The sequence below is a fragment of the Trichoderma virens genome, assembly GCF_000170995.1.
Source record: "Trichoderma virens Gv29-8 chromosome Unknown TRIVIscaffold_5, whole genome shotgun sequence".
Taxonomy (NCBI): Eukaryota; Fungi; Ascomycota; class Sordariomycetes; order Hypocreales; family Hypocreaceae; genus Trichoderma; species Trichoderma virens.
This window is the reverse complement of record NW_014013744.1, coordinates 2,068,396-2,085,210: the sequence shown is the minus strand read 5'-3', so window position 1 is coordinate 2,085,210 and position 16,815 is coordinate 2,068,396. Positions and strand designations below refer to the sequence as shown.

At 52.5% G+C, this 16,815-nt stretch overlaps 3 protein-coding genes across 3 annotated transcripts; 2 read left to right on the top strand and 1 right to left on the bottom strand.

Moving 5' to 3' along the window:
- Positions 1 to 5,003: 5,003 nt before the first annotated feature.
- Positions 5,004 to 6,811, bottom strand: TRIVIDRAFT_230347 (uncharacterized protein; the record flags this gene model as incomplete). The annotated part of the gene is made up of 1 exon (XM_014102572.1): positions 5,004 to 6,811. One exon carries the CDS (start codon positions 6,809 to 6,811, stop codon positions 5,348 to 5,350), a length of 1,464 nt encoding a protein of 487 aa, XP_013958047.1.
- A 1,607-nt stretch (positions 6,812 to 8,418) lies between these two features.
- On the top strand, positions 8,419 to 11,968 carry TRIVIDRAFT_190750 (uncharacterized protein; the record flags this gene model as incomplete). Its single annotated transcript, XM_014102571.1, has 3 exons — positions 8,419 to 10,890; positions 11,032 to 11,296; positions 11,766 to 11,968. The coding sequence occupies 3 exons, from the start codon at positions 8,419 to 8,421 to the stop codon at positions 11,966 to 11,968; spliced, it is 2,940 nt and encodes a 979-aa protein (XP_013958046.1).
- Positions 11,969 to 13,734: 1,766 nt separating this feature from the next.
- TRIVIDRAFT_179276 (uncharacterized protein) lies at positions 13,735 to 16,143 on the top strand (the record flags this gene model as incomplete). The annotated part of the gene is made up of 2 exons (XM_014102570.1): positions 13,735 to 14,847; positions 14,938 to 16,143. The coding sequence occupies 2 exons, from the start codon at positions 13,735 to 13,737 to the stop codon at positions 16,039 to 16,041; spliced, it is 2,217 nt and encodes a 738-aa protein (XP_013958045.1).
- Positions 16,144 to 16,815: the final 672 nt, after the last annotated feature.

Genomic DNA, 16,815 nt, shown 5'->3' with positions numbered 1-16,815 from the left:
CGCAATGTTTCGCAGCTGTTCCTGCAGAGCAGGACTCAGGGCAGTTACAGATCGTAGAGAGGGTTTGGATACCGGGGCGCCCCGCTTGGTGGGCGCTACACCGGAAAGGAAGACTGCTGTAGGGTCGATGTTGGGTAGGCCAAAGGCGACAGAGTCGGGCTGCTGCTGCTGGTGCTGCTGCTGTCGCGGGTCAAAGGTCGGGGTTGGCCAGGACGGGGACAAGTATCCTGGCTGGGCTGAAGAGAGGGTGGTGTTGCTGCTGATGTCGTACGAGTTGGGCTGAGGTGAGGCGTCCAGAGGCCAGACTCCAGCGTCAAGGAAAGCAGCCGAGGGATCGCCGCTGAAATTGGGAGCATCTGAGATTCCATCCAGAGGCACGGGGCCACCGCCTATGAAGCCGAAGCTTGGGTCGTCAAACCCAAGCCCGTTGGTGCCATCCTCATCGGCCATGGGAGGGGATTGGCGGCTGCAAAGACCGGGGGAAGCTCGCGGATCAGCTCATGCAGCGGCAGCCGGGCTCGACAGGACGAGAATGGAGAGACTGAGACCAGGCGGGCGTGCGTCAGGGTCTAAGGGGAAAGGTGACTCGATTGTTGGCAGAGAATCGTGCGGTCGACGGACCAAAGTGGACTGAGTGGTGCAGAAGCTGTGGACGCTCTCACCAGACGATAGCACGATGAGATCAGCTGTTTTTTTCTCCTGCTTCCCTGGTGGGTGGACAGCTTAAAGCGGGATCTGCTGAGACAGACGCCCAGTGGGAGCTTGCCGAGGGTGTGGGATGGCCAGGGATGGCTGCGCGCAGGCGACGATGGATTCTTGACGGTCAATCAGGAAGCGCGTGCTACAGACCGAAAGACATACGAAATGGGCCGGTACTTGGAGCTTGTTCCGTTGAGGCGGCAAGGAGAGAGAACCTTGGAAGGGAAAAAAGCTGAGAGGTGACGATGACTGAATCAGGCAGGGGGCGGGCTCAGCCCAGCTGGGAATTCTCTTTTTTCGCCTCTTTCCTTTTTTTTCCCTTTTCTAGCTCTGGCTTCTCTTAATTTTTCCGGTTTCCCTTTTCTGCTGGGTATTCCCTTGCTATGTTCTCCAGTCCAGTCCAGTCCCTCAGGCACTCGTGGATGGGGTTGGGCGGGATTGCACGGGCTAGGCTCGTCCACCGTACGAGGATGGATGGATCGATGGCTGGATCGTCGGGACTGTGACAGTGGCAGATCGATGGGATTGATTGCGTTTCTTGGTTGGACTCGGGCGCCGAGAGTCGAGCTTCTGCCTTGGGTCGCGGCAATGCGGTACGGACAGCCGGAAAACTGAGAAGAGGTGCAAGATGAGACTGAGGTAGGAACATCGTACGATCCGGAACCGATATCAGGCGAGGCTACGCCGCAACGAGCAAGGGAAAAAGCTAAAAGGTGAACAGGCCTACCCGAAGAGCCCCCACCTCCCTTGACGGCTGGGCCTGTTAGCTGCTGCTTGAAGCCTTTGCCTCTTCCACTGTACTGTAACAGCACTGTACGAGTCCCGTAGTGGTGCTGGTACTGGTACTGGTACTGGATTGACGGGCTCCACCGCCTGCGATGCTGCGCTGCTGTGCTACTGCGCTGAGTTGTCCTGTGCTGTCCAGTGCTGTGCTGTGCTGCGCTGTGCAGGATTTTCCCTTTCCACTTCCCACTTCCCACTTCCCACTTTCCCTCTCTCTTGTTTCGTCGACGGATGCACAAGTGACGCATGTGCATACACTAGAGGGGGTCTTCGTGCGGACTAGCCCATTGAAAGCACGCGCATATCGACATCGGCCACTGCAGAGCCCTACTGCTGTAAGACAGTGAGGTGCTTGTGCAGATGCTCCGGGTACTGGTACAAACGAGGCTGGTGGGCGCCGGTGGGTACGCGTCCTGTCAAGAGGTACCGGGTACACACTAAAGCGCACCTTGGCAACTTGGCACGTCCACACGAGATGCCGCAAGGGAGAGGGTCGTCTGCATGCACCAGGACGGGACTAGCGCCCGTGGCATTTTCGTCGGTACCTACGCAAAGTACCACATGCCACGGCAGGTGGCTGAGAAAATCGACTGGCTGTATCCATACCTGTACCTGTACTGTAGCAATCCTGTCTGTCCATGTTCACGACGCGATACCCGACCCAATTTCAACCGCAGCAATGCTCGGGAATAGACCGACATGCCACCTGCATTCAACTGACAGCGGCCCCCCCTCCCAACAGCCCGTTCCGTACTGTACTTGTACTGTATGGACCAGCGAAATTAATGCCCGTCCGTCCATGCTTCAGTATAACAACCCGTCATTGCGATCTCGATGCTCTCGTGGCATCAACAAGGCCAAGCGACGCAAGGCGTGCAAGCTGAGCCTCCACGGCGAAAATAAGCCCCTAGCGCCCCTCGGCCTGTACGCGCGCAAACTGGCTTTTGCCTTTCGTGGCTCTGGTTGCAAGGCGCCACGATTCAGTCAAATTCGATCACGACCTGCCGAATACCGAGCATTGATCAGGGGCTGGTGTTAGTGTTGGTATTGGTATTGGTATTGGTAATAGTCTACTCCGTACTATTTGACGAATTCAGCTTCTCCGAGCAACTACGAGTACAGCAGCGAATGCTCTAAGCAAATAATCTCCACGGAACTTGAGCAGACAAAACAATGCAACTGGAGCGAACTCGTGCCGCTCTCGTTTGGCCGCCATCGCCGCAGCGGTTTGCCGCACGCCAACTCGACCCCCGTGCTCCGTACTACACACTGTGCGCGTACAGTTTCATCAGTGTCTCTGCTTTCTTCACCCCTGCGTGGCCGTTGGTGTCTTCAGCCGTCTTGGCTGAGCACAGTCTTGGTGTCTCCTCAATCGTGGCACAGAACAAGACACTTGCCGCCTGAGACACTCATCGAGGGCCAATGCCGCCATTCCAGACATTCTAGCCTCTCAGCCACAGCATTGCCGGGGCCTGTGAGTGGCTGCTCGGACTCCCAGGTGACTCCGGCGCCCAGAATTTGCAGCGCTCTGGTCGCTGCAGCACCCTTGCGGTTTTCATGTGCAGCTGCAGCGTCCTCCCTGTAATTTTGCATGTGCCTGTGAGTGCAGCACAGTACCTACCAGGTATGCAGCATACAGTATACGAACAGTGGTACGCGTTGCATTGATGTTTCAATTTGATTCTTTTCCTGTTTTATGTACCATCAAGTATTAATTAATATTGATGTATTACATGGTACGTATTACCAACGTCATGTGGCCCTACCATTAACCCTATCAAGGAGAACAATAGCACGGACAATACGGGCCATCAATAGGCGATTCCCCAAGTAGGCTTGGTAGGCTTGGTAGGCACCTAACCGCGATGCGGTCCGAAATCCGGAATCCGGATAACTACTCAATGTCCACTCAACTCACTCATTCAACCATCACCAGTAGCACCAGTAGGACAAGTACCGGCCACTGGTGGCACGCCAGCTCGGTACGGTATCTGTCAGAGACTTGTGTGTCAACTTCTTCGTACCGCGGCCAATCACACTCGTGTCGGAGCCGGCGCCGTCGTAACCTCATGGCCTCTCACACAACGTCCCGCTCCTCCAACGGCCGTTGACTGAGATATCGCCGCTCGGCTAGCACAAGCTCAAATGGCACACGAGAGGGGCAACAATCGTCACTCCTGACATGTTACCTATCACCTTCTGACTAAGCCTATGCTTCCATGCCATACCTCGACCTCTCCCTCGCTTCGGGCTGCTCGCTAATACCGTTCCCGAGTTGTATCAATTCATGTACCAGTACGGAGTACCCAGCTTGTCCAAGACTTTGGACCTCCCATTCTTCTCCCTTTGATAGCCTGCCATACTAGGTAGTCCTCATACATCATAACCTGTCTCCCGTGCATATTCCCCGCCTGCCGCGAGCGGGTCGATCGATATTGGCTGCATCATATATTCCTCGCTCAGCCCGTGGGAACAGGGAGTTTGCCCACGCGGGCGTAAAACTTGCCTCAATAGCCCCTTCAGCCGTTGCCCTTTGCGCCTATTGCGCGCCCATCACTGCGGAAGCGACACCTGCAGGATCGGGTCCCCGGGCTAACGGGTTTAACTCGCTGGAGCTTGATGGGAGATTCGAGATGGTGGCCAATAGCTGTGTGGTACTACTACAGCACACTAATGTAGGGCTTCTCGTACTTGTGCTCGGCTGAGGTCCATCGTATTGTGTCTACCAGGATTGGCCATTCCCGACGGGCATCAATTCATGCCTATCTTAACTAGTAGGATTGCCTAACATTCACTATGACCTCAGAGAAAGACATAGGTAGCATTCCTTACGGAGCATTCTAATCTCAAATCGACGCGGAACAGATCCGTAGCATGGATCGAGGACAGTTAGTGTGATAAAGCTGTCTCCCAGCAGACTGTCAGAAACGACATGTTAATGATACATATCACATTGCTTTTGCTGCTGACTGATATGCTGCCAATCTCTTTGGCATTAGTCTTTTATGCAGAGCGGCTAGCTAAAATCGCTGGAGCTGGGCTCAAGCTTAATTAATGCTTGCCGCTTCAAGGCCGCCGTGGTTCTAGACTGCATATATCAACATTGCTTTTTCGGGTGCCCACATAACGAAAGATGGCTGTTTTGGGATCATTCCTGGGGGAGAAAACCAGAAGAGGCAAGGGGGGGATGAGGAAAGAGGAAAGAGGAAACAAAGAAAAAGAAACCAAGCATGGTGGATTTTCTGACACTGTTTCATGTAAACTCCGTTAGGACCATATATATGAACGTCACGGCCTGGATGACGACTAACGACTGAGACGAGTTTATCCTTTTTACCTTGCCAGCCAAGACAATAGAACAGCCCTCCCTTTGGCCATCGACTCTATGGATGAATATCCATCTCAAGATATCACAGGCAAACAATCCGGAATATCATTTCAACAATACATTCACGACGAGCTGCCTTCCTTAGACTTTCACGAAAACATCACACTTTAGACACACAATCTTTTCCTTCTTTCCAAAATACCAAACATTCAATTAAAGATGATGGATTTTTAGATGTTATAGGCTTATCAAGTACAAAAAATCTCGTCAGTCGTGAATATGCGGGTATGAAATTTCCTTCTTTCCTCAATCCTGCGCTCCTGGCCCAAGTCATTGGATATATGTTTGCAAAAAAATGAAAAATGAATAGGGCATGTCTGAAGAAAACGAGAAGAAAATCACGGCGACATGATCAAGGCGCCCTCCTTGGGGCAGCCCCAGCAAATTATCTAACAGTAGAAGCTTGAAAAAAAGAAAAAGATGTGAGAAAAAGAAGAAGAGTTAATGTATGAAAAAAGTTACTCTTATCCATCCCATTTACCAGACATCCTCAGAATTCTTGACCATCTCCAAGGTTGGTGTCTTGGGCACCATTCGCTTCATGCGCTTGCGGTCTTCCTTGGTAACCAAGCCAGGGGTTATCGGGACGCAAGGAGTATATGGCTGATACGGAGAGTACGGCACGGCAGTTCCGGTAAAGGGAGTCCTGCCGCCACCCGGTGATAGAGGGCCGGTTCTCTCAAAGACGGTCTGCTTGGTCGTCTGGGAAGCAATGAAAGGCGAGCCGAGCTGTTCTTCGTAAGCACGAAGGGGGAGAGTTCCACCGGTTCGGACCGCAGTAGGTGCGTTGGGGCGGGAGAAGGTGGCACCAGGCCGAGGTGACGACGGCAGCGAAGGAAACGAGCTTCCGGGCCTGGGAGATGATGGAAGGCCAACCAAGGGAGCCTGGGAGCTCTCTGTGGTGGCCGAATCGGGCTCTCTCTCGGTGTATGCCAACGTAGTCCTCGATCGATTGGCGCGGTCGAGAGAAGCCCCAATACGCTCGTCGATGGTTTGAATGCTTTCGGGCGACATATCCGGGGTCAAGGGAGCACCAGTCCTAGAGTTGGAGGCACCGAAAGGCACTTGGTCTGTCGGGATAGGTGGCGGAGGGGCAGGAGCATAATGCCTTGGCGGAATGGCACTCATCTCGCGGGATTCATGCTGAGGGAAAGTTCCCGACATGGGCGTCAAGATGGGGGACGAGATGTTGATGCCCTTGGGCGCCTTCTTCTTCGGTGAGAGGAGCGAGGAGAAGAGAGCCGAAGTCTTGGACTGGGACTTTTCCTCTTTGGCCGCGGTCAGGTTCAGACCAGCTGGCTTGGCCTTGTTCTTCTTTGACAAGAGACCGGTCTTTGAGTTTGTTGAGTCGCGCTGGGGGTTCGGAGACACAACTGGAGACTCAAGCACGATGCCTCTTGCCTTGGCCTCATCATGTTCCAAGACATGCTTGTACATTTGTTCAAGCTCGTCCTGCGCCATGGCTCTGTCTGCTGCAACGACGGACGGATCTACAAGGGGTGAGACTCCGAGGGTGGACGGGATGGCAGACGAAGAGGGCGATGGTAAGATGTATGCGGGTGCCGCCTTGGGATCGAAGATTCGGGCACTGTAAGGACCGGTGTGGTAGTACTCGGACTTGGGAATGATCAGAGGAGGAACAGGGTGGCCCTCAGGCTGAGCTGTGAAGTCGAACTGCTGCTGGAACTTTGGATCTACCGGAAGTTGAAGCACGTAGCTGGGCACGTCGTTGCCGCTGAGATGTTCTCTTCGTCGTTTGGAAAGCGCAAGCAAAAGGAGGGCGACCAGCACCAAAGAGAGTCCGTACGCTCCTATAATACCGCCAATCTGTGCCGGTAGATACTTGGTGTCCCGGATCGGCGTTGAAGAGGCCAAAGACCACAGAAGCACAGAGGACAAGAGGGCGAGAGATGATGATGGAGGACGAGTGCCAAAGGGCATGATGGAGACCGGCCTTGCTCTTATGAAGGCGATCGCTGCGTGATGGGACCTCCTGGCGTTGAAATGCGAAACATGACCCAAGAGAGATGTGACATGAATGAGGAGAAATATGCGGCACGTAAAGGGTATATAGAGTCGTCACAGCGGCTGGCGATGCTGGCCGGCAGCAACATTGGCGCTGGGCCGTGGGGCTGGGCAAGGACTTGCCCGGGCTCCCCAGCTTGCGGCTCTGTGACTGGCTGGGTGATGCATTCTGGCGGTTACATGGCGTCGACGAACTCAAGGCACAAAGAGCACGGCGAGAGGCCATCTCGGGCCTGTGGTTGGGCCAAAGCTGGTGGTTAAGCGCCGACCTGCTCTGTGACGGGCGCCACCGGCTGCTGATTGGACGGCTGGCAATATCGATGCAAGGCACTAAAGCTTGCTCCCTGCAGCGCCCCGCAGGCCGCCCACAGGGAGGGGGGAGGCCCTGGAGGATGCGAACTGGATGCTGAACCTTTATTTTCAATCAAGGCGCTACCAACGTGCATGTAGGTTACTATTGGATTTAATATCAATGATATGATAAACTTGGTATCTCGCTGCCTCTTCTTTGTCTTTGTCCAATTCCCATTGATCCCTCTCGCTATTTCACTAACCTCTTGTTCTCCTCATCATCATCACAGGCTACCCAAAGCGGGCACCCTGCTAAATAGCCGCCGGCGCCGTTGCTCGCTCAAACAGGACATCGGGACTTATCCCTGCTTCTTCGCAGTGACACCCGAGACGATTCGTCCAAATGCCTCCCAATTAGAGCGCGAGCACGAGTGCCGCAGCGAGGGATGGCTGCTTAGAATAGCATCGCTCCTTCAGCCACTCCTGCTAGCGGTGATGGGCGCCCTGAGCTCCAAAGCCGGGTCACCCCGATTTGACCAACGAAATGCCCGTTCTGTATGTCTCGTCACATCCTCAGGCACACCGCCGGAGCGGATCCGGACTGAAATGTCGTCTGCAGTGATGATCAACATATACACCAATCGTGCTGATGGACGGCCTCGCTTTTGAACGATGGAGTCACGCCATCTTTGGATCCAGGATTTGTGATAACTTCAATAGTCGTGTGATGTGAAGCATTTTGCAGCTCTCATCACTCATCACTCATCACAGATCACAGATCACAGATGGGCGCGTCGAGTATGAACAGGCACGAAGGATGATTGATGGCTCTCCTTTCCCTTCATTCTTCCATTTTCCCATTCGCATCCTAAAATCCCAAATCTCAACTCTCAAAGTGGTAAAAATAGGATGCAGCTCTAGAATCGTAAATTCTTGCGTGTCGACATGCTTACTAAGATGCATTATCACGGTCACATGACTTCGCGATGCTCTGTCCCTTGTTGGTTGTCCCGACGCGTGTCGTGTCGATAACGGCGCCAGATACGGACGAGGCTGATATGATGAGACGAAATCACAGATCTTTGCTGAATTGAGTGTGAATTTTCTACATGTGCTGTATTGGAAATTTCAAGCATAGTCATTCGCTTAGATCTTCGGTGTCAGCTCTCGATGTTTAGCCTTGCTCCCTTGTTTAAGCACAATCTTCGCCTGTTTTTGCCTTAGCCACCACCATGTCAACGGCCCAGGCTGAAAATCCAATCCTACGGTCGTTAAATGCGGCTCAGCGCCGTGCTGTTACTTCCAATGCATCGACAGTCGCTATTCTAGCAGGCCCGGGTAGTGGCAAGACGCATACTCTAACATCACGCGTCGTATGGCTGGTGCAACAAACTGGCTACCAGCCGTCAGATATCGTTGTGGCAACATTCACGGTGAAGGCAGCCCGGGAAATGAAGGAGCGAATTGGCAAGGTCCTTGGCCCAGAATGCGAGAGGAAGATTGTACTCGGCACCTTTCACTCCATTGCTCGGCGGTACCTCAGTGCCTATGGCAAGCATATAGGCCTCGACTCCAAGTTTGGCATCGCGGATGATGGCGATTCTAGGGCAATTATTCAGCGGATATGCAAACGGCACGACTTCAACATTGATCCAGGGTTCGCAAGGTCATGGATCAGCAAGAAAAAGGCCAAGGGCCATGCAACGGAACCAGCCTCAAACAAGAAGCAGCCCGAGAATCCATCCCTGAATGAGTGCTACAGGGAGTACCAGGAGCACTTGGAACGATCAAACTTATTGGATTATGATGATCTGCTAGTGCGCTGTGTTGAGCTTTTGAGGGAATATCCCGCCTGTGTTTCAAACATCCAAGCAGTTCTCATTGATGAGTACCAGGACACAAATGGCATCCAGTATGACTTGATGAAATTATTTGCACAAGCCCGCCAACGAATAACAATTGTTGGTGATCCCGACCAAAGTATCTATGGCTGGCGGTCGGCCGAGATCCGAAATTTATACCGTTTACTACGAGATTATCCCGAAACCGACGAGATATCCTTGGAGGAAAATTACCGATCATCTCAGTCAATTCTCGACGTTTCATTAACAGTAATTCAACAAGATAAGAAGAGATATCAAAAAGTCCTTTTACCGGTCCATACAAAAGGTGCAAGGCCAGTTCTGCGAAAGTTGAAGAGCTCTGCCGCCGAAGGGGACTGGATCGTGTCGGAAATTAAACGGGCTGTCATGATGTTTGGGGACATGCTCACATATGAAGATGTGGCTATTCTTTTGAGGTCTGCTTCTCTTTCCAGGCATATCGAGGCGGCACTGGGAAAGGCGGGGCTGGCTTATCGGATGATTGGAGGCCACAAGTTTTATGAACGAAAGGAAATCAAGATTTTGCTGGATTACTTGCGCGCAATCTATCAGCCAGACAACAACGACGCCATTGCCCGAATCATCAATGTCCCGCGTCGAGGAATTGGAGACACGACAATCAAGCGACTTATAGAAGAGGCTGAGCAACAGAAGATGAGTCTCTGGTCACTATTAAGGAAGCATTGCCAGGGTACTCGTAAAGCCACGACAAAGATACTGCCTAAGATGGAACAGAAACTCAACACTGAGCTACTGAGATTGATATCAAACCTTCAAACCCAGGCCCAGCAAATCACAGAGAACTCTCAACAAGACTTGGTTAGTCTGATTGAAAAGTTGCTGTCGCAGCTCAATTTCAAGCAATACCTCGAGTCGGAGTATCCTGAAGACCATGAGCAGAGATGGCAAAGTGTTCAAGAATTCCTCAGCTTGGCAAACGACTTTGTACGCGATTCAGCAAATCTAGAGGACGAACTGTTACCTGAAATTGAGAATGTCGATCAGGTGAAAGATGATAGTATCTTGGGCCGCTTCTTGGCAAATGTGGCGCTGGCATCAGATGCTCAGAAAAACGACGACGGAGCGGAGAAAAAGTCCCTGATAACTATATCAACTATCCACGCCGCGAAAGGGCTCGAGTGGCCCATTGTGTTTGTACCGTCCGTCTATGCTGGCTCCATTCCCCATTCAAGGGCTGAGGACTTGGATGAGGAAAGACGATTACTCTATGTAGCCATGACCAGAGCGCAAGTGCTGCTCTATCTTAGCTGTCCCTTGTACGGGTCTCAAGGCATGGGCACAAAGGTCGAGCTATCGCCTTTCGTCTCACCATTTGCCTCAGCAGCCTTTGCCAAGCAGGGGACCTCGTTTAACAGACCAGTCCTAGAAGTGGTCGCAAAAATCCTTGGAAGAGATCTTCCCAGCGAGAAGGCTATCTTTGCCAAACTCCCGGCCATGTTTTCCCCAGAGGACAACCTGTTTCCCGTAGATCCGGTCGACACAAGAGATGCGGAAGGCCTAGATGACTCGGAGGGATATCGTCCCAAAGGCACCAAACGACAGCGCTTAAACAACCAGGGCTATAACAACGACGACGAAGAAGCTGTTGAGGAGCGACCATGGCAGAAGGAATACAGCACAACCATGGAGCAAGCGTCCAGCTTTACCATGGCGTCCTTACCCGGGTTCGTGTCGGCCGGAGCGCATCAAAACGCCCTCTCTGCGGCTGCAGCCGAGGCAGAGAAGGCAGCAGCAGCCAAAAAGGCCGTCAAGATGGGGACAACTCGTCGAAAAGCAGACCAGACTAGCCTTCTTGGATTCGTAACGACCGCATCAAAGAAGACGGCGGCTCCAACAGGCGGATTCGGCGGCCCAGACGCGTCCATGGCTCGGTATCAGCTTGCAGCATCTCGATCCGCGGCTAGGATGGCGGCCGAGACTAAGGTTCCCGAGCTCCCAAAGCTACCTGCCGTCGACCCCTCGTTGGCGAAGCACAAACTCGCCAGCGGCAATGCCCTGAACCGGCCCAGCAGTATAAAGAAGGAAGACGAGGAAGGCGGTTCTAAGAAGCGGTATCACTGCTTCTCCAGCTCACCGCCAAGACCAGCTGGAACCGAAGATGTTAAAGAAGAGACAGCCACACAAGAGGCTTCTGTCCCTGATCGCCCTGCCTCGAGCTTTCACAGGACGACGTTTGTTTCTGCGACGGCCAGGGGCGGCGTAAGGCGTCCGGTGGGTTTAGGCCCGCCGCCGGGTTTGGACAGGCTTCGCAGGCCGTTTAAGCCATTGACTATAACGCGGCCGGCGAAGCCGCAGTGAAAGGGGCAGATTTTCCATGTTAGTTCTATGTGTTACGTATGCGGGTTTTAGAGCACTTGATTGTACCTGGATGATGGCGCGTTGGAGTGTTATTGTGGCGTTGGGGGGCATAATGGCAGCCTTACGAATAAGCATAACGGCTGACGACGTTAAGAGTAAAAGTGGCGTAAACATGGAGCGACTACGGAGTACGTACGTATATAAAGACCGTGATGAACTGGATGAAATGAGCATCGACATCAAAAAACAATAGACTCATCAATCAAACAACGCAACCAAACGCAAAACACTCTATTCCTCTTGCTTTTTTTTTTCTTCCTCTGAAAGGGATAAAAGATCAATCACCAACATGTTCTCTACCACTGTCGTGTCAAAAGCCACCCGAGCCGCCTTTTCCACTTCGGGACGCATGCTCAAACCGGCAGACGCAAGCATCTCTACCTCTACACGAAGCTGGAGGAATTTATCGCCCCAATCCCGTCGGTACATCGCATACGGAGTTGCGACGTGCTTGGCCGTGGATGGATATCTCGTGTACAACTATGCGCCTTGGATCGTGGGTTTGGAGAAGAGGGATTAGGTAACACCGAGTTTTGTGTGGGTTTAGGGTACGAGAGAGGTCTCTATCTTCTATTCGGATTGGCAGCCGCTGTCAATGGTTGTATATTAAATTGGGCATCAATGAGGAGAGGAGTAATACATTGACTAATACAATCTTGATCTTGTCTCCTTTGCATCTTTGCCATCCTGAGCAGAAGGGTGTCGTTGACCATGACATCTACCCATGTCAGTTTGCTGAAATACATACTTCGGACGAACCATCACTCCGTCACATCTCAGCTTTGGGTTCTTGCACAAGCCAAATGACAAGGATTTTCCCCTTTCATTCCGGATCCAGAACCGAGGCTCATGACGGGCAATCGGACAAGATACTATTCAAGGCGGTGGTAGAAATGCCTGTGTTGACACCCCCGCTCGACTAAGGCATCACGCCGATTCGTGGAGTGGTGGTGATGACGATGCTTCATCTTGCACACACACAAAGACAACGGCCCGCATAGGTTGTACCTGCCTCTTAGACTAGAGATTCACATTTGACATGCGACACTCATGATGACGTGGTCATCTGTCATTGCACGCATGTTTGAAGCCCTCTGTCTAGATCTTGACTCGCTCAAAGGGAACTAGATTGGGCCGGTTTTACTGCCTGCTCCATCTCTCTAAATGCTCGAGTCTCGGCAGACAAGGTGGATTCGGACTGGCATTTGCCCAATGGAGCCGGGGATGGCGGGTGACCCTGTTCATTTATTTTAGCGGCTCTCCCCGCACTTTGAACCTTGATCTGGAAATGATATTGTCGTCTAGCAAATGGAGGGGCTGTCGTCACACAGCTCAGCACACGCAGCACTTTGTTTGGATCTGCCACCAGGGCGGTCGCGTTCTGGCATCTGCGCGATGTGACGATAGTCGGCTTGCCTAGCCGTGCTCAACCAGACGTCCGGACCCGTATTGGCCATCTCTCGGCGATGCATGATAGCGAAGAAGCTGAGGTTCCGATGCTACGTTAACCATCCCATCGGTGGCCGCGGGGATGCAAGGCGTGAGTTGTATGCACCGCGCAGAACGGGGCGCATGAATATTGATAGCAATCAATACGACCTTTGGTTGTGTTGCCTGAAGTGGCTCGCGGTTCGTCTTTCGTCGACACGGCGGGCTTTGACGTGGCTCCAAGTCTTTGTCATGATGGACAGAGAATCCGAGCCCCAAGTGTAGAAAGGAGTGGAAGCATTTACTGGTAGAGATAAGGGAAAGAAATCCAAAGAGCTGCACGCTCCTCTCCACAGTCGCATAAGGTTATTCGATTAATACGGAAAACTATAATTTAAAATATATTTCAGTAAATATCTCAGATACGTATCCTTGTTGCCCTTTTAACAACGCCAATTGTATTGTCCCAGAACAGCCTTCCCCAGCGGGATCTGGACTGCCGCTGCCGCTAACCCCACAAGGGCAGTATAGAGCCCTGGATCGGGACTAGCGGTGCGGAGCTTAAAGTTGGAGGGCAGCCGGGCATGCCGCCCTTTCCTTGGAGGGCATCGCCATGTCTTAATGGGCAGGAGCGGAACGAAGCTGCTTCCCTTGCAGTCAAGTGATCCGTGCCGATACTACAAGCATTGACGGGCTCACGAGTTTGGGCATTAATCGACCACCTATACTAAGACTCTTACTGCTTCCAGGAGAAATAAATACTGCATGGCGGACTCACTGGGAGAGCTGGAGAAGCTGGCTCCTCTCGCATCTGCGGAGAAAGCAAAGTCGCCAGCTCCGGCCCCCGAATCTCCAACCATGGCGCTGTTCAATGCCGGCAAGGCCCGGCCAGCGCTCTCCATCTTTAGCATCTTTGCTCTCCTATCTGTGGTGCTCTTCGGTGCCATAGCCACAGCCTCGCCCGGCGGAAAGCTACACAGGTTCCAGAAGCTCGCCGATGCGGACCGTCAGTCGTATCTCATCGGCGTGGGAAAGGCTGATATCACGGGCCCCGTGGTCGAGATTGGCTTTGCTGGATATGCCAACTTGGACCAGACGGGATCTGGCCTTCGCCAGCGTCTATACAGCCGTGCCTTTATCATTGCGGACAAGAACAACCCCAACGACCGCTTTGTCTACCTGGTCCTCGACACGCAGTCCGGGGACACGGCCATGCGGAATGGTCTCCTAGACGGCCTGAAGGCTCTAGGTAGTGAATATAGCGTCTACGGCCAGAACAACATTGCTCTGACGGGAACTCACAGCCACTCTGGTCCCGGCGCCTGGTTCAACTACCTGCTGCCACAGATCACCTCCCTTGGCTGGAGCCAGCAGAGCTACCAAGCCATTGTCAATGGTGCTGTTCTGTCCGTACAGCGTGCCCACCAGAGCCTCCAGGAAGGCTATCTCGATGTTGGTACAACTGAAATTGCCGATGGTGCCATCAACCGCTCAATTTGGGCGTACCTGAACAACCCAGAGGAGGAGCGAGCTCAGTATGACGCAGAAACTGATATTACCATGACTCTGCTCCGCTTCCAGCGTGCCTCTGATGGCAAGAATATTGGTGTCTTGACTTGGTTCCCTGTCCACGGCACTTCCCTCCTTGGCAACAACACTCATGCTGCTGGTGACAACAAAGGTGTTGCTGCCTGGCTCTTGGAGAGCGCCATGAAGAATGACCCCACTGCCGCCCCTGGCTTCGTGGCCGGTTTCAGTCAGGCTAATGTTGGCGATACCACTCCCAACGTCGGCGGTGCTTGGTGCGACGATGGCTCTGGCCAGCAGTGTAGTCTTGAGAACAGCACCTGCGCAGATGGCAAGTCACAGAGCTGCCATGGTCGAGGACCCTTCTTCCAAGCCTTGGATCTCGGTGTCAAGAGCTGCTATGAAATGGGCCGCAGGCAGTTTGCTGGAGCCCAGACTATCTATGTAAGTGGCATGTCCATTTTATTTGGCTGTTTCTTCCTTCGCTTCTATTTCTTTTCTTAAAAAAGCAATCGCAACTTACACATGGCGTAGAACAATCTGAAATCATCTACTACAGCGGTTTCCGGGTCTACAGTCAAAGCTTTCCACTTCTTCCAGGATATGCGGTACTTCAACTTTACGCTGCCAGACGGAACCAAAGCTCAGACTTGCCCGGCTGCTCTTGGCTTCTCTTTTGCTGCCGGAACTTCTGACTGGCCTGGTGCCTTTGACTTCGTTCAGGGAGACTCCGGTGCACCAAACAACCCCTTTTGGTCACTTGTTGGAGGTCTGCTCAAAGCACCAGGCCCCCAGCAAGTTGCGTGCCAACAGCCCAAACCTGTTCTTTTGGATGTTGGTGAGATATCGACGCCTTACGCCTGGACCCCCAATATCGTGGATATTCAGGTGCTCCGCGTAGGCCAGCTTGTCATCATTGTCAGTCCCAGTGAAGCTACCACCATGGCTGGCCGCCGCTGGAAGGCCGCAGTTGCAAAGGAAGCGGCCACATTCCTTGACGAGGACCCCATTGTCGTCTTGGGTGGTCCAGCAAACAGCTATTCTCATTATTGCGCAACTCCTGAGGAGTACGATATTCAGCGCTACGAGGGTGCTTCGACCCTCTTCGGTCGTAATGAGCTCAACGCCTACATCAATCTCACCGTCAGCAACTTGCATTACCTCCAACCTAGCTCGACCAGCAAACCCTCCCAAGGTGTTCTCCCCCCGGACAATCGTAATAGCATGATCTCATTCATTACCGACGTTGTCCAGGATAACTCACCACTGGGCAAGAGCTTTGGCAGCGTTTTGGTGCAGCCAAACCCGACGTATAATGTCGGTGATATTGTCAACGTCACATTCCAGGCTGCTAACCCACGTAACAACCTCCGTCAGGAACAAACCTTTGCGGCAATCGAGCAGCAAGGCAGCGGCGGAACGTGGACGCAGGTACGTGACGACTCAGATTGGTTCCTGGTCTACACGTGGCGAAGAACCAACTTCGTTTTGGGGTACAGCGAGGTGGATATTACTTGGGAGACATACGGCAATGCACAGCCGGGGACATACCGCGTCAAGTATTACGGTGATTCCAAGGCACTGTTTGGAGGTGTATCGTCGTTTGTAGGAACGAGCAATAGTTTTACGCTCAAGTGAACGAAGTGTAGGGCTGGGTTTAATCTGCTTGAACTAGTTTCTGCTTTGAGCATGAACGTTCAGACGAGACATTGGATTAGACGAATGAAATTTGATGGCCTCATATATGTCGTGCCTGTGACTCTATGTTGACAATTGGAAAGGAGTATAATTTGACGTTACTCCGTGTTCACAATAAGCTTGCCTTGCTACCTGATACTAGTGGATAAATGCATACGGGAACGGATAACTTTCTCTTTTGTGGTTATGTTGGGGCTTGAAATGAAAAGAAGGGTATTTGATAAGTTCGGGGTACAGACATGGGGAGCTGCGTCCCGTTTCTCCCGTCTTCGTCGTATGCTTGTTTACTTTAATGCCCACGGCGGTTGAAATACCCGTGACACAAAGGGGGGGGAGTGGTGGTTCGAAGCCCCGACCCGGGAATTCGGGACCAAGTCCTCTCGTACGACGGAGTAAAATTTCATGAAGATTTTATGATTGAAGGGGGGGAGATTGTTACGGTTGCTTGCCGTGGTTGGTCGTGGGTTTGATGCACCAGGCCGGCTTTTTCGCATGCCCTCATGTATGTATATTCCCGTTTTTTTTTTGCTTCAACGTTGGACTTTTGGTCTGGAGAAGAATGCAAGGTTGGGACAGAATCGACGAAGTTTGTTTGGTTTAAGCTTCCGCTGCGAGGTTACGCATGATGGGCGGTGGGAAAGTTACGTCTCTTTCTTGTACAAGTTTGACGGCAGTGGTGTTTATATCATGCAGTATCTTGGTCATGGTATTTCT